We start from the raw sequence: 27,004 nt of genomic DNA on the forward strand, positions 1-27,004 counted from the left end.
CAATTCTAATTCAGTATCTATTGATACAAACCTCTTGATTGACTAGTGAAAAATAAAACGCACTTAAATATGGCCTAAATGAGGCAAGTTGGGATATAAATTTGATTTCGCAATTGTTGATTACTTGGCTGATGTTAGCATACTGGCCCAGAGGTATACCGTATAACGGAAACTCAGAATTCTCTGTTATTATGATTTTTTGTGCAAATTGTAATGATAAGATGGTATTTTATGCAAACTAAAGCAAACAATATGTACAATGCATGCTCTGCTTTATCATTTAATACGAGGCTTCTATTCCTCTGATCCCAAAAAGGATCTAGAAGGCTGTCTTCAACAAATTAAAGTTTATGCATTTTGCTTCCACTAAGAAGATACATTGGCTCTTAACTTGATTCTGCACCTTAGTGGCTTGTAACAAATATCCAAGGGCATCTGTTGTGATGACATCGTAACAGGGAAAGAATATGGCTTTACCAAATCAATCTTTGAAGAGGGGTTGAGGATGAGAGCTGGTCAGTGACAGCTGACCTAGGCCTTAGGCCAATGCTGCACCATTACATTATGTGAAGCAATTCCTGTCAACGCTATCATTATCCTTATCAAGATCTACCTTCAAGAATAAAATTCTTTGATCAGTAATGTTAGCCTATTCACTAGCCTCTAAATCAGAGATAAATTACTAGGGTTATATTGAATATGTTGGTGTTGGAAATAAGCCACACCCGGACCGATGATGGACAGGTCCAAGAGGGGCCAGTAGCTCAGTGGTAGAGCACTCCAGTAGCGTATGGAAGGTCCTTGGTTCGAGTCCTAGCTGGTCCATGTCTCAACATGGTATCAGAGCCAAGTCCAAGCTAGGAGCCCCAAGCACACGAGAGGTGTGGCTTAAGGGGAGGTGTTGGTGTTGGAAATAAGCCACACCTGGACCGACGATGGACTGGTCCAAGAGGGGCCAGTAGCTCAGTGGTAGAGCACTCCAGTAGCGTATGAAAGGTCCTAGGTTCGAGTCCTAGCTGGTCCATGTCTCAACAGAATATGCCCTTAAAAAATTTGTCTTTTCAGCTATAAAAACCTAGCAGCAACTCCTAGTATTTTTGCAAGATTCTTAGTTAATATGCAGTATTTATTGAAGTGATAGGCCACTAACATTCTATATTACCTATATTGGATGCCATTGGGATGAATTTGATGATTCCCATGTCTTCTATGAGCCCAAGAATATGAAGCCATGGCCCTCTTAGATTTCCTAACTTCTAAACAGATAAATGCCAACACTAACCTGAATATACTTGTAAATTTAATGGAAGTTGTTTCTCACTAGGAAAATTTACAATTCTTACTAACTGAAATCCCTTCCAATAATTTCTCAATACAAAAGGAAACAATTTTTTTTTCTAGAATTATGAAAAATTATTCAAAGCCGAATGAAAGCTAAAGGTCTCAAATCCCACAAACTCATTGAAGCTTAAAACCTTGCAATTTTTCCTAAAATATATTCTAATTAAAGATAAATTTATTTATGGGAAGTAAAAATTCCACAGATCCATCGCATATCTTTAAGCCCTTCAATCCCCTTCATTCAAGAACCACAAATACTAAAATTTAGAATCTCCAATGTTGCCAAACTTCAATATAAAAACTCAATTCCATCAAAATCCGAGTTAACAAATAGGGCAACTTTATATTAGGTAAGAAACAATCTCACCTAGATTTGGAGATGTTTAAATGTATTAAACAAAAGAATGGTAGCATCTATCCTGTTTCAAATTCTTTACCTGCTGCATAAGAAAACTTAAAGAGTTCCTGCTCAATTCCAGTACAAGGATTAAGAATCATTTTTAATAAAATGAGATGATATACAAAATGTGGGCATTCCATAATCAGGACCTGCAGATGATAGTGTAAGCTTTTCTTTACCAGCCATACAACAAAAAAATCATGTATGGTTTTCAAAAAGTCCAATATTTAAAAAAAATCAAAAAAATCAAGAGAACGTTTTCTTTCTGTATGGATATGGTTACACACAAGAAGAAGCCATAACGTTTGAACAATGTAGTATTGCAGAAACAGTATCCCCAAACCCATAGTGGATTTACAGTGAGCATAGATAGGGTACCCTAAACCCACCAGACTCCCCATTTAGAATTTTTTGGGTATTTGGTGCTACCTCGTAGTATTGGTACATTCTCCTGCTCAGAAACACCTCTAATATTACCACCCGAAATTTTGAATTTGGATTAGTTACTTTTCACATACATTCAATGTCATCAAGGACTTTGTAATAGAATGTCACTAGCACTTAGGCACACATCATTTGAAATCACTTGGGATAAGGCTGAGTAACTTTCACCTTTGCACTTAAAAGTGTTTTGGTTGCTGCTGCTGTCTGCAACATTCTTGACCTTTACGGCAGCTGAAACAGTTTTTGCAAAACAAGGAGAGAATTAGAGACAACTAAAATTATAATGATAACCAAAACATAAACTCTCATGGAAATGAAAGGAACTCTATTTTAAAAAATAAAATAAAAGCATTTATGCATTCTCACCATGAATAACTTTGTAATAGAAGGCAACTAGCACTTAGGCACCCAACATTTGGAATCACTTGAGATAAGGGTGAGTAACTATCACCTTCGCAATTAGAAGTGTTTTGGTTGGTGCTGGTGTCTGAAACAGTATTGGCCTTTACAGCAGCTGAAATAGTTTTGCACAACAAAGAGAAAATTATAGACAACTAAAATTATTATCATAACCAAAACATAAATTCTCACGGAAATGAAAAGAACTGTACCAAAAAATAAAATAAAAACATTTATGTATTCTCACCATGAATGTTCATATTCTTCTTTGTGAGAACTCCAATACCTCAGGATCTGCAGATGATACAGCGTATGCATTTCTTTACTAGACATAAAAAAAAAACACGTATCGCTTTTCAAAAGATCCCATATTTTCAAAAAACAAATTAAGGAATGTTTTCTTTCTGTATGGATATGGATAAATACAGCAGCAGGCCATTAGTTTGACCAATGTAGTATTGCAGAAACAATTTCCCCAACCTCATAGTGGATTTACAGTGAGCATAGATAGGGGACCCTAAACCCACCAGTCTCCCCATTAAGAATTTTTTGGGTATTTGGTACTACCTCGTAGTATTGGTACATTCTCCTGCTCAGCAAAACCCCTAATATTACCAACTGAAATTTTGAATCTCGATTAGTTACTTTTAACATACATTCAATGTAATCAAGAACTTTGTAATAGAACACAACTAGCACTTAGGTACACAACATTTGAAATCACTTGAGATAAGGGTAAATTTCACCTTTGTAATTAGAAGTATTTTGGTTGGTGCTGGTGTCTTTAACATTCTTGACCTTTATCGAAGCTGAAATAGTTTTTGCAAAATAAAGAGAGAATTAGAGACAGCTAAAATTATTATCATAACCATAGTTTTAATACTCGGACTCGGCAAACCAAAAATTGGACTTGGGACTCGGACTCTTGAAAGACTCACGAAAGGACTCGGCAAAAAAAAAACGTAGTTTTACAAAAAAAACATAAAGAAATTAATGCATTTAGAGAACATAAGAGCCATAATTGAAACATTACGCATGTCATATGATCTCCAAACACTCAATATTTGAAATTTCATCATTCATACTCATAGTTTCAAACTCTAAAATGTATCATAGCAGCATTAGTTTATAAATGCTTACAAAATTACATATAATGATATGTCCAAATGTGAAAAACAACAATGAACAAACTAAAGCAAAGACAACATCTTCCTTTTTGCACTTCTCCTAATATAGCTCAATTTTTCAGGCCTTGAGCTAGAAGTAGTAGCCGTAGGTGTTGAGGTATCTAAATGGTGAGATGATTCTTCTTCTAAATCAAAGTCCTCATCTTGGTCCTCATCTTCATCCTCCTCCATTTCATCCAATCTTGCTCCTTCTGCTTCTTGTGCTGCTCCTCTCTCTATTTCTGCAAGTTCTTCATCAGTAAGGAGGACATCATCACCATCATTTTGTTCATTCATGGTCCAATCGCCATATGGATCAATTTCATCCAAGTCAATGGCCTTATGTGAAACACCCTCCCCCTTTCTAGCTCGAAGGCGAAAGTTGTACCGAACGAAGACAAGATCATTGAGGCACTTTTGTGTCAATCTATTTCTCTTCTTTGTGTGAATGCTCTCAAATACACTCCAATTTTGTTTACACCAAGAGGCACTACATGCTTGAGACAAAACACGGACGACTAATTTTGAAGATTAGGTGTGCCAGCACAATAATTCTCCCATCATAAATCTACCAAAAACATTTAGAAATATTAGAATTGAGAAAAAAATGTAACAATCAAGTTTGTAGTTTTTTTCTTGCAGTATTGAACTAAGTTGCTAAATTTTTTACCTAGTTGTTGTTTTCCTCTCCTATCAATTGCTAGTTGTGAAGAGAAGAGTCTCCCCTCTACACTCTTGTAAATCTTGAACAATGAACATTTCCAAATTCATAAATAGATAGACAAAGTGTCAAACTCAAATTCAATAATGAACATTTCCAAATTCATAAATAAAGATAGAGCAATTGCAAATGTCAAATCTCACCTCCAACTCATCAAGAACCTTGTCTCTCAACTCAGAATCAGGTGCCATCTTATGAATGCATGCAATAACACCTGCCATGACCTCCTCATCAGCCCTATATGAATCAGAGAAGTAGAATCTCGGGTTCAAGAAGTAGGCGAAGGCATGTATCGGTTGGTGGAGTTGGTTTATCCACCTACGTTCAATGATGCGCCAAAGGATTTCAAATTTTCTTGTATTTCCACGATAGTAATGTGAAATGGCCTCTTTGGCCCTATCCATGGCCTCATAAATGAAGCCCATTGGCATGTCCTCTCCATCCACCATACGAAGAACCCTTACCAAAGGTTCTATCACCTAAAAAAATGAAAACAAATTTTAAATTAGTACAAAATTAACCCCTAAAAATAAAATCAGCAAATAGATTATCTTGTATAACGTTTACGTTTGTGTTTGTAACTTACTGCAGTCAAATCCTCTCCACTTTTGTTGAACCTTCATCAAAAACAATGCTTCAATCTTCTCTGCTTCAAGTCTTTCGGAGTATGCAGACCCCAACCAAGCATCAGACACAAACATTTGCTTAAGATGAGGAATGACACCAAGAATGCTTTGCAAAATGATGAAGTGGCTAGCAAATTGTGTCACTCCAGGTCGCACAAGGTCCTTGCCATTTGTGTGTTTTCTCATCAAAGCAAGGACCCAAGTATGGTTGTAGATGAATTTGGTGACACTTCTTGCATCTTCAACCACCTTTTTCACCCATCTAGTCTTCCCAATGTCCTCTAGCAACAAGTCCAAGCAATGTGCAGCACAAGGAGTCCATGTAATCGTAGGATGCCTCTCCATAAGCATTCTACCTACGGATCAGCTGCATTGTTTGCGATAATTTGGACAACATTCTCAACTCCAACTTCCTGAATCACCCCATCCAATAGATTACACAAAGTCTCTACATTTTTAATTTCATTTGAGGCATCTAAAGACTTTAGGAATACCATTGAACCATTTGAAGCCACCAAGAAGTTGAGAAGAGTCATATTCCGTCCATCTGTCCATCCATCCAATTAAATGTTGCATCTTTTTTCTCCTCCAATATCTTTTCTGATCATCAACCACAACTCGTGTATTTCTTACAGCTTGCTCTAGCAGTGGCTCACTGAAGTCTTGGCCTGTTGGGGCCTTAAACCCCTTACCCGCCATTGTTAATGCATTAACCAAACCTTCCCAATACACATTGTTTGCTGCATTGAAAGGTATACTATTGTAAAACCAAAAGTTTGATGTTGCTATCCTTGCTTGTTCATGATTCTCTCTATTCCATCATGTACCTTCAAGTGAAGGTTGTGCACCTGGAACATTGTGTGGTACAAAAAAATTAGGGTTTGATCTAAAAGGAGTGTCACTAGCCTCACCCTCATTGTCAACAAAAGATGAAAGTGACTGACATAAATTTGGGCTTCCACGACCACGAGTGTGACCAATGGGACCCGAAGTGGACAATGTGGGATTCATTGCAGCTGCTATGGCTTCTTTTGTTTTTTGCCTTTCTTCCTTTTGCATATCATGCTCAGCAAGAAGGGCCTTCATCTCTCTAATAATCTCTGGAGTTGATTTGGGGCATATGTCCACACCATATCTAGGCATTTGTGCAAGGTGGTATTTTAATCTATTGATTCCACCAGTCATCCATTTCGTACATTTAGTGCAAGTGACCTCCCCCTTTTTGTTTCCTGGAATCCCATACTTCCATGCTTTGTCTTTTTGTCTTCTTGGCTTTGGGGTTGCCCTTGGAGTTGGAGTTGAACTTGCCATTTTTGTTTTAACATGAAAAAATTAAAAAATCTACACGATTTTGTGGAAAATCAACAAAAAAAATGATAATGAATCATTTGGAAAAAATAGAATTCAAAAACAAGAAAAAAATATAAGGAAATAAGTTAGGAAGGGAAATAGAAAAAAAATTGGCAGCAAATCCTGTTGTTTTTCAAGATTTTTTGGATTTTCAAAACATGGAAATGAAAACAAAAAGAGGAAAAATCCTTACCTAGATCTCTTTTGCTGATTTAATCTTGTTTCCTCTCCTCCTTCAAACCCTACAAACTTGTTTTGACCAAGAAACAAACCCAAATGAATGAAAAAAGTTTTAAAAAACACTTTATTAGCTTGTTGGGCGTGTTTTCTGGGTCAAGCGAGTCCAATCAAAAGACTCGTGAGTCCGAGCGAAAGAGTTGCGTGAGTCCATGGGAAATACTTGCAAGTCCTTGGAAAGGACTCCGCTCGCAAGTCCTTGGCGAGTTGACTCGGCCCGCCAAGGGACTCACGAGTCTGTGGCAAGTCCACGAGTTTTAAAACTATGATCATAACCAAAGCCTGAGTTCTCATGGAAATGAAAGGAACTCTATCAAAAAAGTAAAAGAATTTTTTTTTTTTGTATTCTCACCATGAATAACTTTGTAATAGAACGCAACTAGCACTTAGGCTCACAACATTTGAATCACTTGAGATAAGGGTGAGTAACTTTCACCTTTGCAATTAGAAGTGTTTTGGTTGGTGTTGGTCTGCAACATTCTTAACCTTTATGGCAGCTGAAATGGTTTTGCAAAACAAAGAGAGAATTAGAGACAACTAAATTTATCATCATAACCGAAACAGAGATTCTCATGGAAATGAAAGGAACTGTGTTAAAAAAATAAAATAAAGTCGTTTACGTATTCTCACCATGAATGTTCATGTCCTTCTTTGTGAGAACTCCAATGTGCACTGAAGTTTGGATTGCATTTCCACAACTTCGATTTTCTGCTAATAATTTACTGTTTAAACATTTTAAAAACATGAGAAATAATGAATGGTATCATTGGCTTTCATTTTATTGGTCGAATGAAAATCTAACAAATTAAAATGGGAAGATGGAACAAAAGATACTACTAGCAAATTGCACAGAATTTTCTATTCTATGCAATGCACAAAATGAAAAGGTCAATGTGTACCTATGTTGTTTACCTCATGTCATCGGGCTGATCCGATAAAGTAGTGACAGATCCTAATTCCTCTGATTCCAGTCCAAAATTCATAAGGGAATCTGATACAAATTTATCAAGTTCAGGATCAATGATAAGGATGTCAGCAAAATCCATTTCACTGCAATTGACAGAGACATGGCATGGAGATATGCAGTCAGTTGATGCTGCCTTGTTGGAACCTGGTCTGACCACATTTAATGCTGAAGTTGCAACCAAACCATCAAAATCCAACCCAGTTTTGATATGCCCCCTTTACCCTCCCTTTCTTGGGTTTAACTTTCTTGGAGAAGGATCTTTAGCAGAGCTTTCATCTTTAGTAAGGGCATTTGGGTTTGCAGAATTGCTTGAGGTATTCAAGACTTCAGAGGATCTAGTCTCAGTTATTAATCTCTTGATCTGCTTCTTCCCCACCATAGACAACATTCTGGTCTCTGAGCAATGAGTCAAGCTTGCAAGCAGAACCAACCAGAATTTTGTTGACATTGATGGCACATGTGGCTTCTACTGGTGATGCAGAGCTGTTGGGTTGATTGTACAATGTTTGTGGTGGAGTCTGAAGGTAAGTTGATTCACTAGCCATCTCTGAATTTGTGTGATGGGGCTGTTGCTTTCCTTGTGCAGGTACAGTAAATGGTTGATTGTATGTACTCTTACCTGTGGATGATGAATTGCTTTGGACCACGGGCTTCGGTGCAGAATATGATGGTCCCCAAGAAGGATGGTCATTTCCAAAGCAAACTTGTGGATTGGTAAAGGTATGAGAAGAAGCCTGTCCTACTTGAGATGCTTGGTAGATTCTATTTGCTGCCATCTGAAGTCCATGAGAACTTTCTGCAACAAATAAAATCCCATTATTCAGAACTTAAGACTAACTACCAGTCCTCATTTACACGTATACTGATTGAAGAGTCATCTATTGGCATAATAAAAATAGTACTGTGCAAGCATTCAAGCTGCAGCCCAGTGTTATATATGTCATAGAAATGTAACAACAAATCAAAAAAAAAAGTTTACTATTGAGCACCAGAGGCCACAATTTGTGAAACTTCAGGGATCTGTTTACTAAGTGACTTTCCATAACTGCTATTGGTTTTATTCTTCTGCAACTAACAGTTTTCTAAGCCATTCTAGAATCTTCCATTTTGCAACCAAGAATTATTCTGATACACCTGAAATTCATAATGAAAAAAATTGCAAGCAAAACCTATAAAGCTAATAAATACCTGAATTTAATGATTGGGAAGTTTGATACAGCTCATCTGATTGCTTCTGAGCTAATTTGATTGCCTGCAATTTAGTTTGACTACCTTCAAGTTCTGTTTCAAGCTCTATGATGCGATCCTGGAGCCTTGATATTATAACCTCATGCAAGCGTCTTTCCAAATCCCTTGGTGAAACAGCAAAGTTTCCTATATTAAATTCGTCATATATTGAAAGACTATTATCTTCTTCTGATTCTGCATTACACGTGATCCCGTCCTCTCTCAGTTCTCCATTAACAACATCAGCAATGTAATCTGGATCAATCTGCCACACCATTGGAATTCTCAGGGTTATGCTGCGTGATCATAAAACACCATTGGAAAATCCTAAATATAAAACTAAAGAAACTTGAAACAGCTTTACAAATATGCTACTAAAATTTCAACACAATAGGTAACCCAAAACATGACCAACCAGCAGTTAAGTCAAAGTATGTAAAAGGCTACAAGGTATTTTCTAATATATAGTTCACTGAGTTATGCTGGACGTATCCTCTAGTCATATTCATTGTGACCGAGTGTACCATTTCACTTTGCTTGTCATCAATAAGGAATCTTAGCGTTTTGTCAATCTTATATTTTGGCAATGCATGTCAAGTCATTATTCTCACGAGGACTTCTCAAAAAATTAACATTTTCAAGTGCCAAGCAAACCAATGAATTATGCTCCAGGGATAAGATAAAAATGACTCCTATCAAAACAGAATAGTGTTGTTTTCATAGTGACCGATCTGAACTGCAAGTTAATGTGTCACTAATAGCCCAGATTTTGCAATGCAACGGAAGCACAAAGAATTGACTATTTTTTACTTAGAAAATGAAACTTTGCTACAAGAATGGAATGGTTGGCACAAATTTAACGCAGGCAGCACAGCTTTAATATCTATTAGAACAAATAAAGCGAGTTAGATTCCAAGAATGATAAGTAGCTAACCTCGTTGATTCCAAAAACAAGTCTCTGATTATTAGAAGAATGCAAGTTGAATTTTAGTTTCTCCAACTCGGCTTCAAGCTCTGCTTCAATACTAGTCATGTTCTCCGTTTGTTTGCCAGGGTCATTACCTGGAGTTCTCTTATCAACCTCACAGGCTTTGTTTGACAATGCATCAAGAGAAGCGTCACTTTGACCTTGTTCTTTACCCAAGGGATGTTGAGAAATTTCTAAATAATTATGGGCTTCATCAGTGAGGTCTTTCACAGTCCATGAACCTCGCATTTCTAGCTCTTCCTCTAGGCCCTCAACCAATTCTTCTTTTTGTCTCAACAAACAGGTAAGCCTCTCCATTTCCCTTCTGCTTGATATGATTGTGGACATTATGCCAATGCCAACTCCAAAGTAAACCAAAAGATAGCCTACAGATGTATCTGTGAAAGATGAAGATTGTAATCAACCCAAAAGTCCAAACATCTATAAATCATGCTAATAAAAGAATTGCATTTTAATCATACCTGCCAGAAAAAGGGTTGCTGCTGACGTGAACAGCTTTATTTTCCAGAACTTGCGATTTGGAGCTAGAATTGGAGTGTTCTTTCCCTGAGGATAACGAAGAACAGGTTCCTCCATTAATGCCAAACTTGTTTGGATTTGCATTATTCTCTACCTGACTTGAAGAATTCAGAGCACTTCTTATTCTGTTTCTTGTTCTCAGTCTAGGTTTCAAATTCCGTCATCGATTGGAGCCTTGTTCCAACAATTGCCTAAAAAGCCACGCTCTGCAGCCGCTACAATAGTCCACATTTTCATCTTTCAGCCAAATTCAGGCATGAAATTGTTAATGCAGAAGATTTCTTCCTCTCCGCAAACACAACCACATATAATTTTCGCGTCATAACTCACTCTGAGACATCTCAGCAACGTGGTTGCTCTACCAGCGTCGTCAGACTCGTTGAGTGCTCAGATGCCTCCAACGTTTCAAAATTTAATGAGGTGATCTGGTTCGTGGGTACCGAATCCTCCATTTTAATCCATTTTTTAACAGGCGACAGCACTCGGTATAATTCTGGGTTGGTGGTGTGGGGAGCGCGAGCGTAAGAGCTAATGTGAGCGCACTATTGGTGGATAGTGCATGCGATCAGATGAATCATAAAGTTAAATGAGATTTGATTTTATTATCAATTGGAATCAATCCTATGAAGTGCTCTACAACTGTCCATTGTAACCTGCTGGCTTTGCCACCGCCATAAAGTATTTTTTAAAGGCATTTCAACTCGAAATCTTTCACAAAACCAAAGGGCCGCTGAGCTTCCAACCGAAGTAAATTTTACCTCGCAGCTAATACTTTCTTTTACAAACTGAAAAAATATTGTTTAGAAGAGCTCAAGAATCTGTGAGCTCTAAAACCCCGATATTTTTAGATCCACTTTTCATGTTTTTAGATTGCAGTAGCAAGGGAGATTGGTTTTGATATGCTATTTTCCAAACAATTATCTATGATTGGGCTTGAAGAATTCTGTTCAGTACGTGAATGTTTTGAGGCTTTAAATTTTTGTTTTGAGATTCGCTAATTTAACCTCAGTTAGGATTCGTTTCCTCCTTTCTGATTCTTAATTGAAACCCTAGATGCTGACAGAGCCTACTGATGCGTCAGAGTTTTATTGCGCAAACATATTGCTCTTATTGGAGAGCTTGAAGGGATTTCGGCGAGAAAATAAATTTGCAGGGGATCAATCTTTGGATAGATGTATCTCAAGGCGCAAATTGATTGCATGTAAACTGTTTGACAAAATACTTCATTTGGTTGCAAATAGATAGATGGAAAACAAGCATAATTAAGTATGGTGTAGCAAACCATCTTCAATATAGTGTTTCAAATCTTTTTAAAATGTTTGTGGCTTTCCAATAATATGATATAAACTGGTTTCATTATGTAATGTTGTGTATATTTATTTATTTTTTTGTATTGAACAAGCTGAAAAAGATTACAATAAAATGAAAGGTACCTAAAGGAAAGGACTACAAAAAGAAGAAAAAAAACAAATATAACTAATCTTAAATAGTTGAATCAATTAGCTCAACAAAGGGTTGTAGCATCAACCGGAACATTATAAAGCAAAAAATACGATGAGCTTCTCAAGCATACATTGAACATGTATAACAATTTTGGGGATAACACATTAAGCTTGAAGCTTGAAGAACTTGTGCAACTCTTTGGTACACTTGATATCTCCTTGTTGAAGATGCAAAAATTGGTAGTTAATCTGATCCAATTGTTTATTAACTCGAATACAAACCTTGTCACCATTTTTTAGTTGAGAGCACAAAAAGATGAACTGAAACATGGAGTAAAACCTTAAATCATCTATGTCCTGAAGCAAAATGTGATTAGAAAACAATGCAAGGCATCTACTTTTCTAAATATGCAACAAAATATATTGTCTCATAAAGTCTACAATTACATTCTTATGAAGACCGAAGTGAAGAATTGCTTCTTTCCATCTTAAAGTATGCTCAAAGATGGATGGGAAATGACTAAACATAATATTCCACTTGTTTTTAGCTCTAAAACGGTCCTAGAAAATATGTTTTAAATTTTCATCCTTATGACAAAAAGGGCATTGTGCTAGTTTTAATTTCAACTGTCTTAATTTATCTCCTACAAGTAACTTCTGATGTAAAACCTTCCAAGACAAAAACTGTGCATTCGCTTTAGCCTTAGAGTTCCAAACTTGAGCACTTAAACTCTTTCATTTACTCTCATTACTTTTACATTTCCACTTGTTATTAAGCCTTGGGTTTAAATTCAAAGAAGGAAGAATCTAAAGATAAATCTTCCTTGACTCAGGGAAACAAAAAAGAAAAAATTGTCTAGCCACAACTAACCCTTAAACACGTTGCGCTGCAAGGGAGTACATAACTTCATAAGCAATTACATAGGAGCAAGTGACTTGACAAACACAAAAACCCATGAATTTTATTATTTAAATCAAAGAAACCCCTGGAACAGTGCCAGCTAATCCAATCCATAAAATTAATATCCCATATATCATTGAATTATTTCACCCCTTCTTGAAAAGATAGAGAGCCTGCTTAGGAAAAGAGATAGCCAAAGGATGCCCATGGTATTGCACAAGCCTATTCCACCATATGGAGGAATTAGCAAAGATGAAACCATGTCTAAGAGAAATTTTCCTCCAATTTAAGCAATTGTGGCCTAGCTTCCAAGCCTTCCAAATGGATTGCAAAGGAAAAGACCTTGTGATACAGAAGAAGGGTGCAAGCAATTTTTTTTCCAACCAACCAACATTTTGCCACTTATTGTTTTATACCGTACCAAGGATTGCTAATGTTCATTACCTGTAATAGCTTGTATTATCCATTTAGCAGCTAAAAAAATACATGAGTTCTAGGATCCAAAATATCCAACCCCCCTTTAGACTTTAGTTGAATACACTGGAGCCAAGAAGAAGATCTGAAACTTGTCTTGCCATCCTAATTCATCCATAATAATTGACGAATGATCTTATTCCTCGTAATCTTTATTAGAGGGCATTCAACAGGAAGAATAATAGACATGTGAGGCCAAAGAAATGGTTGATCACTTGAACTTTGTCAGCTAATGAAAGATATCTATTGCCCTAATTGAAGGTTGTGTTCTTCAACTTAATAAGAAACCAATTCTATATATCATGGAGAGAAACCCCCAACCCAAAGGGGATTCCAAGGTATCTTGTAATATGCCCTTTCTTTTAATTTGTCTCCACCGCGAAGGAATCTATGGGGGGACAGGACCAGGTCAAATCATTAGAAACTCTGTTTTATGATGAGCCAACTTAGAACCTGAGACAGAACTATATAAATATAAAACCTCCAAAACATATTTAATTTTTTATTCAGAGTTTTGGATAAATAACAAATGGGCATCAACAAAGTGTGAATTTATAATAGCTAAATTATTAGGAATAGGAATGCCCTTAATTAACCCCATCTAATTGTATTTTTGCAAAAATAATCCAATGCATCAACAACTAAGACATAGAGAAGTGGAGATAAGGGGCAACCCTACCTAATTGACCACTATAAGGGGAATGAGCCAGAAAGAGAATTATTGGTCATCAATTGAGCATTAGCATCATTAAAGAGAATTTGCACATGTCTGCATATTTTTGGGCCAAAACCCAACAACTGCAACATTTTGATAATAAAGCTCCAACGCATTATGTCATATGCTTTATCAAAGTCAAGTTTTACCAACAAGGCATATTGCCCTAACTGTTGGGCCCATTCACTTGTCTCCCAAGCCACAATTACATTATCCAAAATGAATCTTCCACCAAGAAACCCTATTTGCTCAGGTCTAACTATCATTTTGGACACCGGTTTAATCATATTAGCAATTGCTTTAGCAATAATTTTATAGGAAGTATTGAGCAGTGTGATAGGCCACCATCCTAGTATAAAAGCTAGATCTTTCTCTTTTGGAAGAAACTTAATCAAGCCTCTATTGATATTTGGTCCTAAAGATCCATTCTTTGTTGCTTCTAAATAAACTAGATAAAAGTCGTCCTTAATATAGGGCCAAAAGGTCTGATAAAATTCCACTGAAAAACCATCAACCCTGAGACTTTTATTTGCTGACATAGAAAAAATAATCTTCAATAGATAAATCTTTATCAATAAAATGACTATAATCCTTATCCACCTTCCTAGGTATGATATCCTCAAACATATCCTCAAAAATTAATGTTGCATATATTAGAAAGTATTGAGGCAGATACAATGCATATGATTTGACAAGAGATGCCTATGGGCATCTATTTTTATCAAATTAGTCTTGGGATCTGCAACTGATGATTCACTAAAATCTTGCCAGGTTAAGAAAATTGAAATTAATACTTGTAACTTTAGGACGTGCAAGGAATACGTCGATAGGAAATTAAAAGGAATGTCATAATCATCTTGATATATATCTAACCAATACTATTATTATCTTTAATTATTACAAATTATTTCGATACATCAAATAAATAAACACATTTAGTTACGTAATAATTAAGCCTCTATAACGATAGGAGCTACAAAATAACATTTAATTTCATTTAAAGAATGAAATGAACCAAAATCAATCTCCTTTAATATGCTACTTCAATATATTCACAATAAATGAAAAGATGGTATAAAGAAATGAGTAGTTACACTCGATTGCTTCTCCTCATCCACAACGAGGGTGAAAAAAAACCAGAAGTAGAGATTTTCGGGGTCTTAGAGCTATTTGATTCTTGATCTTGAGACACGATTTTCACAATATTTAGAAAGAGTGAGGTGAGCCAAGTCATGGACCAATACTAGGTGTGGTATAAAGAAAATGGTAGTTACACTCGATTGCTTCTCCTCATCCACGACGAGGGTGAAAAAAAACCAGAAGTAGAGATTTTCGGTGTCTTAGAGCTATTTGATTCTTGATCTTGAGACACGATTTTCACAATATTTAGAAAGAGTGAGGTGAGGACTGTTGGGTGCATGTTAAAATTTTGGAATGCATGCTAAATAACTTGCCTTAAAGCATTATATCATGATAAGAATGCAAATGTTCAATTAAGAGGTCACACTCAGTTTGTCCTCATAACTTTGGCTCTACCAAGACCTTAACAAAAGAAAAATCAATCACAAAAAAAACAAAAAAACAAGGCACTACACAAATAAATGCAAACTTTAAACTTTAAAACCATAGATTAATGGTTCAATAAAAATGAAAGAGATGAAATTGTTAAAATAAGATAAATTTGTATAATTGTATAAAAGCATGTAAATGTTTTAATTAGATAGTAAAATGGAGTAAACATATCAAAAAATTTCTTGTAGTGTAAGTTAAAGTGCAAAAAGAAGGCACATGTGAGACTTTAAACCTTTGGTTGATGTTAATCTACATCTTGTAGTGCACCTATCATAAATAATCCCACTTGGGATCCACCTAAATTTTATTTTTATTTCTCAATCTTTTGTAGTTAAATTATTATATGGTTCTTAATCAATTTGTTTTAGGATTTTAAAGTCACAAATAACCACAGTGCCACCAGAATCAGTCCAAGAATTCATATGATTTTTAAACTTCAACATTTGTGAAAATCATAATTTGAAAACTAAAATTATGTTTTGTAATTGATAAAGAGTTGGACGATTGATTGAGAGAAAGATCAATAAATGAAAGCAAACAAATAAATATGTCACTATTTTCCCCCTAAAATATTTGAATTTTCAAATGCTTACCAATTTTGGTATTCACACAATATAAGAAGCCCATGGGTATAAAATTTTGTCTCATTTCCTTCAATCTATAAATGGAAGCACAAACAACCAACATAAAAATAGGCTAAACCTTAAGCTCCAAATTCTATAATGGAAAAATTATTACTTCATATAGTTGCAAACTACCCAAAAAATTTCAAACTGCTAGAAGAATTCCAAACTATGATAAAATCATGGAGACTATTGAAAACATACCCTTCTTGGTATCATTTGCAAGAGTAATTTTGATACGCAAGTGCCAAACTTATCTCAGACAGTGTTAAAATGTCAATCTTCTAAGGTTAAGCGCTCAAAACATTGGCAGGTGCAGATGGAGGAGTATTCTTGGGTGCATCTAAATTGTGTAGAGCTACAAAGAAACTTAAGTTAAAAATAGCACATCCAAGAATAAACACGGGCTTTTTACTCTAGGTTTGAAGGAGGGTTTTGGAAGAATATGGAGGAGTATTCTTGGGTGCATCATTGCGTAGAGCTAGCAAGAAGCTTAAGTTAAAAATAACACATCCAAGAATAAACATAGGTTTTTATTCTAGGTCTGAAGGAAGGTTCTGGAAGAAGCTTTCTTTGGAAAGCATAAGTGTGATAAAAAAATAGAAATACTTGAAATGTTTTCCACGTTTCACAAAAAAGTATATTGCAATGAGTTTGGGGAAGAAGGATTCTAAAACATTTAAAATACCTCAAAAGATAGAATCACCAATGCAAATGAAATGAAATAAAATGAATTTGAAAGAATTTTAGAGGATAGGTTGGTTCTATTTTTTATTAGACTGCATTGGCCCTAAATGTAGAGGAATCCAATTGAATTCCCCCTTCTGATTTCTACCAAGTAATTTAACTAAGTAGACAATAATAGTCAATTCTCAGAATTGCCTGTTGCTAATGAAGAGTTCGGATTAGCAACCAAATACCCTTACAAATAATAATCTACAATACAACAACACAAAATGGTTAGAAATTTGTTATCAACAATTGATTAAAAATTAGGAAAACTTATGTTCAAATTCAACCTCTTAAGATTAATATGGACAACTTAGCAAGATTAGGGCAAAAATCTATTCAAATCCTTTATAGTGAAAAATCGACATGTCCTAGCATTTTCATCATGATTGGATTATTGACATGGCAATAAGCTAGCTAAATATTTTAAGACTATAACTCAATAATCATCTATCAATAGCAAATTCAAAAGTATCGCTACATAATCTTCAAGAAAGAGAAAAAAAATTATTCAAAGAATTTGTGTATGTTTGCTAAAACAGTAAACATATTCTATCTTAAAATTTATAGACAAGAATTTTGAATAGGAGCTAAGAAATACTGATATCAATTAGGATAAATAGGCAAAAGAATGGCAAGAACCCTAAAAGGGTGAAACAACACGAAATGTGAAATGAAATGAGATAAACTTGTGAAAAAGAAGTGTGTAAGAGAATTCACTTAATATGCCCATAATTGACTTTCAAAAATTATGCAAACACGTCCAAAAAGAGGTAAAAGGCTTACCTACAATTATTGTTGAATATGATCTTATTGTATTTATAAGCATACACATTGAACCTTAGGATGCAATTTCTAATTATAGATATAATTGTAACTTGATAGAGTAGTCCTTTGAAGCAATTAAATTTAAATGTGAGGTCTTTTAAGGGATAAATAGTGGTGTCGCTACACACAAAGTCTCTATTTCAATCAATGGAATTTTAGGAAAGGCTTTAATTCTTTCGAAAAGATTATGACAAGGAGATGCCTTAAGTTTGTATCTATTTCTAATTATAGTCAAGACTATATGCAGAAGGGAAGAGTTGAGAAAAAACATGTTATTCCAATTCTGAAATATATTAGAACCGCTGCATAAATTGTTTCCTTACAACTTTTTGAACTTCCAATCTTTACTCAACAAATACTCACCATGGACAAGCTCTTGAGATAGCTATAATATATTGTGAAATGGCTCCAATGCATATTATTTGACAAGAGATGCCTATGGGTATCTATTTTTATCAGATTAGTATTGGGATCTACAACTGATGATTCACTAAAACCTTGTCAGGTTAAGAAAATTGCAACAAGACACATCGAACTTAATAGAGAGAAATTAACTACTACACAAATCATCATTTGGAAATCAATTAAGTTTATTGAATGCTATTGGAAAATATTAACTTCTTTTTTTTCAATATCAAATTTAACAATGTTTGATCTTTGCACAATACTCCAATGGCCCTTTATTCACACAATGTCTCTAATTTTTTCTCACATTCTAAATGTTTTATTCTTTTATTTCTAGCTATATTACCTTTCCCCTCTTTTCATGCACTCCCTTTGTCTCCCTTTAATTCTACACAAGACTTGTATTTTTTATTTTCCAATTTCCCAATGCAGTCTTGGCTTGAAATGGTAGATGAATAGTTTCCAAATCAATGGGTTTTAGAGGCAATGTCTAAACCAAATATTTTTATATTTTTATTCCCCAATCCCAACCTTAGGAACATGAAATTTCCTGTCAATTACATTCAAGTTCGAAAGTAATCAATTTCCACCTATTCATGAAACCAAAATTATTTGAGGCATTGCATTATTTTTTTTATAAGCCTTGTCGATGTTTCCAAAATAATATCGCTTCATCATATGCTGAGCATATGCCTTTAAAGTGCCATGATAAGATCATAAAAATTTAAGAGGTTTAGGAACTCACTGCAAATAAAAATGGAGAGAAGCAAACAATAAACCAAAAATTAAGAAAACAAATTGAAAATATGCTTTTGGTACTAGACACACCAAGTAAGTGAAATATTTCATGATTTGACAAACTTTAGAATATTTGGAGATGCATGGGATGATAATCCCATGTTTGTTTTTTATCCAACTTTGCTTCTTGTCTATGAGAGCCTTTCTTCTTCCATTCTTCTATCCTTCACCAACGCCAACGCACAAGCCACCTCCATTGGTGATGTTCCATAACTCTAAACGACTTCCCATCACATGCTCACATCTTCTTGGGGTACTATTTCCTTTCTCTTTACTATGTTACTACAATGAATTTGAATTTAATTTGTACCATTTCCTCTTTAAATCTTCCATTTGAATGTTTTTGAAAATCACCATATTCAACCTTTAACTTCTTCTCTATTCACTGCTTCCAAATCTTTAATTTGCTTCTCCTTCTCCCTTAGATGACTCAACACATACTTTTAACCATCTTTCTAGATGATGTACACATTAGATTACAACCATCATGAATGACCTTCCTATCAAATCACCATGGGCTTCCCAATAACACATGGCAAGCACTCATAGGCATTACATCACCCAACACTTCATCTTTGTAAGAGTGAATCTGAAAAATAATCAAGAATTTGTCATTCATAATCATCTCATGTTCCTTTTGCAACCAAGAAACTTTGTATAGACTAGGATGCTTACACATTTTCAAACCTAGACTTTCTACCATCTCCTTTGAAACTAGGTTATCCATATTACCACTATCTATCATAACTTCGTAGCACCTACCTCCAACATTGCACACAGTTCAAAAGAGACTCCAATTTTGGGATTGTTCCTCCTCAAGCACCTTGAGATTCACCAACACTTTCTTCATCATGAGAGATTCACCTTCTTCGAGGTCTTCACCTTTTGGGGATGCATCACTCTCCTCATCCTATTATGCTAAGTGGTTTCTTTTTGCACTCGTTGTGCTACCTTCTTGTATTTGAGGACATTAATGAGCATGATGACCAACTTTTCACACTAGTAACATTTACCAAGGAACCCTCTATTGTTGCCGCCACATCCTCTTCTTGATATCTCCTTTTCTTTTGTGCTTTATCCCACCTCTTTACTCTATTTGGGGCTGGATTATTCTTCAATATGTTTTCCTTTGCTACTTCTAGCTTGTCCTTTCTCTACTACAAATATTCTATGACTTTTGGAATTGTTTATTTTCTCCTTGTCAATTTATTTTTAGCCTTCAAAGCATATTGATATGCATCTTCTACCAAGGTTATCTTCAGCATTCTCATCTCATCTTTATTGCTATATCGTAAGCCATTCACATACTTGGTTGTATTTATCTTACTAACTTCATGCCTTCTAGATCAAATGGCTAGCTTGTAGAACTCCTCCATATTATTTTTTACACACATATTTTTGCTTCGGATTTTGTAACTTCTTGAATAACTCCATTTCATAATCTCTAGGAATAAATTTGTTCTTCAACCTAGTCAACACTTGATTCCACCTTCTTATCTCAGGGTCTCCAATTCTTTACACCATAATACAACATTCCCTTTCAATTTTGTTTGAGTTAAATTTTCCCTCTGTAGGTCTCTAATTTCCTCTATTTCAACGTACTCTTCTAGCTCTCCTATCCAATTAATCAATTCTTTTGGATTTAATGTTCTAGAAAAAAAATTGGTACATCCATTTTATTGCTCTTAATGTTTCTCAAAAGAGCCATAATTTTTTTTCATTTCCAACATTCTCTAGTTGCTCTTCTCTTTCTCGTTCTTGTTCTTCCACATCACTTTCTTCTTCAATCACTCACGTGATCTCTTACACTTCAAGTAGCTAATCTCACCATGTTTCTTATATCATTTCTAATATCATTTATTATCATTTCATGACATCGTTCCAACACCTCCTCTGTTCTGGGCATTCCTCTTTGAGGTGGCATCTCTATCTCACTTTTCTTCCACTCTTTCAATCAATAGTTTCAAGATATCACTGCTTAGAACTTCTCTCTCATACACATGCAACATCCCACACAACCTTCTTCACAATTGTTGCATGTTTTCCATTCTTCACTCACAAATCTTGGTGTAGACTCTACATGTTTAATATCTTTGGCTCTAATGTCAATTGATGCAAGAAGATTCACTAAGACCTTGTCAAGTTAAAAAATTGCAACAAGACACATAGAATTTCATAGAGAGAAATTAACTATTACACAAATCATCATTTAGTTCTAAATCAATTAAGTTTATTGAATGTTGTTAGGAACTATAACAATTTGTTTTTCAACATCAAGTTTAACAATGTTTGATCTTTGCACAATACCTCAATGGTTGTATATGATTTATTCACATAATGTCTCTAATTTTTGCTCACATTCTAAATGTTTTGTTCTTTTATTTGAAGTTATATTGGCTTTTCTATCTTTATATGCACTCCCTTTGTCTCCCTTTCCTTCATTCTCCTCTTTTTTCTTATCTTTGTGTAGGTTCTATATTATCTTCCTCACACACCTTCTCCCCTTTCCTACGTGTTTTAATCTCTTCCTCGGCCTACATAGCCTCAAACCACTAATTTTGTCTTTTCTTGCACAAAATTTTTACCCTTATTTCCTCACACATTTTCTTATCTTTGGCATGGGTTCTTCCAGTCTGTCTTCCCACCTTCTTATGTAGCTAAGTCTCTTCCTATTACTATGTTGGCAACAATGCAACAAACTGAGAGGGGGGGATGGGGGTGAATCAGTTTGCACAAAAACTTATTGTAACTTAAACCACAAAAGTGATCTGATGATTAATAGTTAAAGCATGAAACAACACCATATCAATAATACACATAACACCAAGATTTTTTACGGGGAAAACCCAGTTAAAAACCATGGTGGGAACCTACTTACAATGAGATAATACCCTATTAGGAGTAAATGAAATATTACAATGGGGAATTCACATGCATATAGGCACTTTGCCTAGAGCTCACTGCTCAAATTAAGAAACCCAGAAAGGCTACAACCTTTAGGGAAGGTTCACTGCCTTACATGAAGTCTCACTGAATTACAAAAATATTCGGACTACAATCTAGATTACATGAACTGTGAAAATAGCATCTCCATATGCCTGAGTACAGTTCTAGTTAAGTACACTATCAAATCTTCTTTGCAACACACTTCTTCACACACTTTCGCACAACTTCCCTGCAACTGAATGATTGATACAATATTCACACATAGCATGAAATCCTAAAATGGTTATTACATTCATTTATACAGGTCATCAACCTATATTACAAGGTTGGCTAAATCCTCAATACAAAAAAGAATAATATCCTCACATGTTACAATAATATATGCGGACCAAAACAATGTCTGCTAAGACACAATTTGGACCCAAATCAGTACCGCAAACACGCAACACCTCCAACAATTACACCTTGATCATCCGCAACACACTACAACCATCAAGAATGTCGCATAACATGAAGAACACCACCGGAGAAATAAGATCTTCAATAACGCGCACAATAATCAATGTGAACCACCAATACACATAGAACACGATCTAGAGATATTCACAAGCAATGTGAATTGCACCACAACAATCGTAACAACTTAGATCATCATCATCTCATTACCGGAGCTCAAGAATATCAACATAACTAACTGTCAACCTAAAATATTTTCTTGTGGATTTCCAAATCATGAACCAATCAAACTGAGTTCATACACATCAATGTCTAGAACACATCCCACACATACGCAACTAAAGATATAGCAATTCCGGAGCACAAACCAAAATATCGAATAACATGAACAACTGCATAACATTGCCAGTACTAGATTTCATAACTCGATCAAATCATCATGCAGACCTCTACAAATGGGAATGAACCATCTATAGACAACATACCAGGAAACCTTTAAACCACATCAACTCAACTACAACACATGCTAAATCAACTCATTCCATCAAACTGCAATATTGGAATACACAAAAGAATATGTTAACAAAACTTCCCAACAATCTCCATATATATTGACATCAATGACAATATATCAGCAAATATCCAACAATATCCCCCTTTGGCATTGATGGAAACATATGAATGTGAAAAACAATCAATGCAAAGAAAGAAATTGACTCTCAGCAATCTCCCTCAAAATCACAAGGATCGACTCCCCCTTTGACAAACAATTCAATTCTCAAAATGCTCTAATCTTGCACAAAGTTTTTCACATGCTTCTCTCCCCCTTTGACATCAATGGCAAAGGCTCCAGTATCACAATTTTCTCCCTTTGAATTACCTTCACAAATCTGAACATCCGAACCACCAACATTGACACTGACTTCTCTCCTTGAGTAGTAGCCACACTCATCAATCTAGAGCATAAAATATCTCTGTGAAGTTCATTGGACTGATGCAAATCCATGCATCTTAGTTCTCATCAAGAGGGGAAATTACCCCTAACTTCTCTCTAAGATACTCAAAAGTATCTTTAGGCAAATGCTTCGTAAAGATATATGCAATCTGTTCCTTCATAGATACATACTCCAATCTGACTTATTTCTCGTTCACCTTCCCTCTCAAGAAATGAAATTTGATTGATATATGCTTTGGTTTAGAATGCAACACTAAATTATTTGAAATATTGATAGCAATTGAATTTTCACTATATATAGAAATAAGCTCATCATAAATAATTCCTATACCCTTCAACATCTGCTTCATACAAATTACCCGAGTACGGTTGCTAGTAGCAGCATTGTATTTAGCTTCTTAGTAGATAAAGAAATAACATTATCCTTCTTACTTGCCCAAGAGACCAACTTCTTACCGAAAAAGAATGCACCACCTGTAATATTTTTTTGATCATCAACATCACCTGTCCAATCAGCATCTGTAAAAGCACTCAAAGTAAAGTCATCATTATTAGAATACCATAAACCAAAAGCAACTGTCCCTTTCAAATATTTGAATATCCTTTTTATAGCAGTGACATGAGATTCCTTAGGATCAACTTGAAATCTAGCAAAATGACACACAACATTCGTTATATCAGGTCTAGTCTGAGTCAAATACAACAAACCATCAATCATAGATCTATATCTAGTATGATTAGCTTTCATAGAGTCATCATCTTTTGCCAGCTTACATCCTATCACCATAGGTGTACCAACAGGTTTAGAGTCTTCAAGACCAAATTTCTTCAACAATTCCTTCACATACTTAGACTGAGATACGAGAATACCTTTATCTACCTGAGTAATTTGCAATCCCAAAAAGAGTTTCATTTCACCAATCATAGACATTTCAAATTCATTCTGCATCTCTTTAGCAAATTTCTTACATGGGCAATCATTTCCTCCAAAGATAATGTCATCAACAAAAACTTCAACAATCAAAATGTTATTCTAATCAATATTGAAATAAAAATTATTGTCAGCAGTACCTTTATTGAATCCAAGCTTCATCAAGTACTTATCGAATCTGGCATATCAAGCTCTAGGGGCTTGCTTCAATCCATACAATGCTTTCTTCAACTGACAAACCATGTCCTTTTCATCCGTTAGCTGAAATCCATCTGATTGCTCAATGTAGACTTCTTCCAATTCACCATTAAGAAAGGTTGATTTGACATCCATCTGATAAACCTTGAAATCTTTGTGAGCAGTAGAGGCAAGAAATAATCTAACAACTTCAATTCTAGCTACCAGAGAAAAAGTGTTCTCATAATCAATTCCTTCCATTTGTGAATAACATTTATAAACAAGTATAGCTTCAATTCGAACAAGTTCACCCTGTTCATTCAACTTATTCTGGAATACCCATTTAGTTCCAAGTACATTTTTATCCTTAGGTCTAGGAACAAGAATCCATGTATTATTTTTCTCAATCTTATTCAATTTTTTTTCCATAGCTTTAATCCAATTTTCATCTTTGCATGATTCATCAACATTATTAGGTTCAATCTTAGAAATCAAACAAATTTATTTTGCAAGTCTTCTCCTAGTCATCACACCTTTATTCTTATCACCAATAATCTGATTTTCTGAATGATTCAACCTTATATAGCCAGGGTTTTAGGATTTTCTTGAATTTCTGGTTCTTGAACTCTTTCTTCTACATTAGCATTTGCACCTTCATTCTTAGGCTTTTTCAAAGCAATATGAACTTTACTTTGGGTTTGCACTTGCTTTCCTTTATCTAAACTGACATCCTGATAATCATAATCATATCTATAAGATCTAATCTATCTCACATTACCTTCATCAACCTTCACATTAGCACTTTCAACCATCTTTCTCAATCTTTTATTATAACACCTGTATGCCTTACTTTTAGTTGAATAACCAAGAAAGATTTTTTCATCACATCTAGCATCAAACTTTCCAAGATCTCCATCTCTTTCGATATAGCATTTACTACCAAAAATTCTGAAATATCTAATAGTAGGAGCATGACCAAACCATAACTCATAAGGAGTCTTACCAATATCACCTTTGACATTTACCTAGTTAAGAGTGTATACTGTAGTACTCATAACTTCTCTCCAAAATACATGCGAAACATTTCCTTCAATCATCATGGTTCTAGCAGCTTCTTGAATTGTTCTATTCTTTCTCTTCACAACACCATTCTATTGTGGTGTCCTAGGAGCAGATAACTGTCTCTTAACTCTATGCTTTTCACAATATGCATTAAACTCACCAGAAGTGAATTCTCCACCTCTGTCAAATCTTATCCACTTCAGCTTCAATCCAATCTCAGTTTCAATTATTGCCTTGAAAATATTGAATTTCTCCAATGCTTCAGACTTCTCCCTTAAGAAGGTAACCCACATCATCCTTGAATAGTCATCAATTAGCAACATGAAATAGCTATCACCATGCAAGCTTTTCAATCTAGAAGGAACACATAGATTAGTATGCACAAGATCCAACAATCTATTAGAATTGTACTATTTTCTCTTATAAGTAACTCTTGTTTGCTTCCCTAATTGAAATTCCTTACATACCAGATTATAAGGCTTTATTAACTTCGGTAGATCTCTCACTTCTTGAGTAGAACTTATCTTAACCATGCAAACAAAATTTACATGACACATTGTTGGCAATATGCAGGAATTGATTATGTGTTGTCATTGATGTCAACATTGCTCTGGTTGGTTGTTGTACTGCTCCGGTTGGTTGCTAACCTACTCCGGTTGGACATGGTTTTGGCAGAGGTTATCAGAGATTATTCTCCGGTATGTTCAGATTGTTGGATTCAGTTTTGAAAGGATATTCATGATGATTATATGTCTGTCATATTCAGTTGGTTCGTGATTTGGTGCTCCAGAAGCTATTGATTATGTTCTAGACTGTCAGTTGATGTTCTTGGTCTCGGTTGGTGATATTTGATGAAATGGTTAAGTCATTTTGATGCGGCTTCTAGAAATGATTCTTAAAATGCTAAAGGCATTCTTGATCGTGTCCAAGTTGTTTGGTAGCTTCGCGTTGGCTAGTGTAAATATTTGGTGATCCTATTTGGGTCCGGTAGGACATTTTGTGTTATTGACACTGAGGGTTTTTCCCGGTTGGTGTAATGTGTTTTTCGGTGGATGTAATCATTTGGGAATTTGAATTAGGTCCATGCTATGTAACATAAATCATAATATTGGTCCGGTGGTCGATCTTTGTATTGATGTAATGTGATATTTGTAATTATGAGTTGAGGGTTGAGGGTTTAGTCGACCTTATTATCAAGGTTGATGATTTGTATATATAGGAGATCTATGCTTATGTAATTTTGTGTGTCGGTATTTTATCTACATTATCAGAGAGAGGTGAATGTGTGAACAAGGATATATCATTCAGCGAAGTGTTGTGGTGAGTTTGGTGTTGTAGGGTAGACAATGTGCTAAACCAGAACTATAACCAAGCATTAGTAGATGTTATTTCCACAATTCATTTCCTCCAGATTGTAGTCCAATAATTATGTAAGTCAGTGAGACTTCTCTTTTGTGTTGAGGAGTGTCCTCTAGGTGGTTGGCCTGTTTGCAAGTGCAATCCCCATTGTAATATTTTCACATACTGCTGTAGAAGTATTATCTGATTGTGGGTAGGGTTTCCCACCGTGGTTTTTCCCTTCACCGGGTTTTCCACGTCAAAATA

At 35.2% G+C, this 27,004-nt stretch overlaps 1 protein-coding gene across 12 annotated transcripts; it reads right to left on the reverse strand.

Moving 5' to 3' along the window:
* Positions 1 to 1,561: 1,561 nt before the first annotated feature.
* On the reverse strand, positions 1,562 to 11,616 carry LOC131066211 (uncharacterized). 12 transcript variants are annotated; one of them, XM_058000917.2, is made up of 11 exons: positions 10,328 to 11,616; positions 9,813 to 10,243; positions 8,840 to 9,143; positions 7,597 to 8,447; positions 7,315 to 7,406; positions 7,121 to 7,181; positions 3,331 to 3,393; positions 2,832 to 3,202; positions 2,637 to 2,699; positions 2,354 to 2,416; positions 1,562 to 1,806 (listed from the first exon to the last, which is right to left on the reverse strand). In XM_058000917.2, the coding sequence occupies exons 1-4, from the start codon at positions 10,467 to 10,469 to the stop codon at positions 7,993 to 7,995; spliced, it is 1,332 nt and encodes a 443-aa protein (XP_057856900.2). In that variant the 5' UTR covers positions 10,470 to 11,616; the 3' UTR covers positions 1,562 to 1,806; positions 2,354 to 2,416; positions 2,637 to 2,699; positions 2,832 to 3,202; positions 3,331 to 3,393; positions 7,121 to 7,181; positions 7,315 to 7,406; positions 7,597 to 7,992. The 12 variants fall into 12 exon arrangements, with proteins under 12 accessions (XP_057856900.2, XP_057856903.2, XP_057856894.2 ...); XM_058000920.2 differs by lacking the exon at positions 1,562 to 1,806 and having other exon boundaries at positions 1,861 to 2,416; positions 2,832 to 2,878; positions 3,152 to 3,173; XM_058000911.2 differs by lacking the exon at positions 1,562 to 1,806 and having other exon boundaries at positions 1,861 to 2,416; positions 2,832 to 2,878; positions 3,152 to 3,202.
* Positions 11,617 to 27,004: the final 15,388 nt, after the last annotated feature.

This window comes from Cryptomeria japonica, chromosome 5, assembly GCF_030272615.1.
Source record: "Cryptomeria japonica chromosome 5, Sugi_1.0, whole genome shotgun sequence".
NCBI classification, from domain to species: domain Eukaryota; kingdom Viridiplantae; phylum Streptophyta; class Pinopsida; order Cupressales; family Cupressaceae; genus Cryptomeria; species Cryptomeria japonica.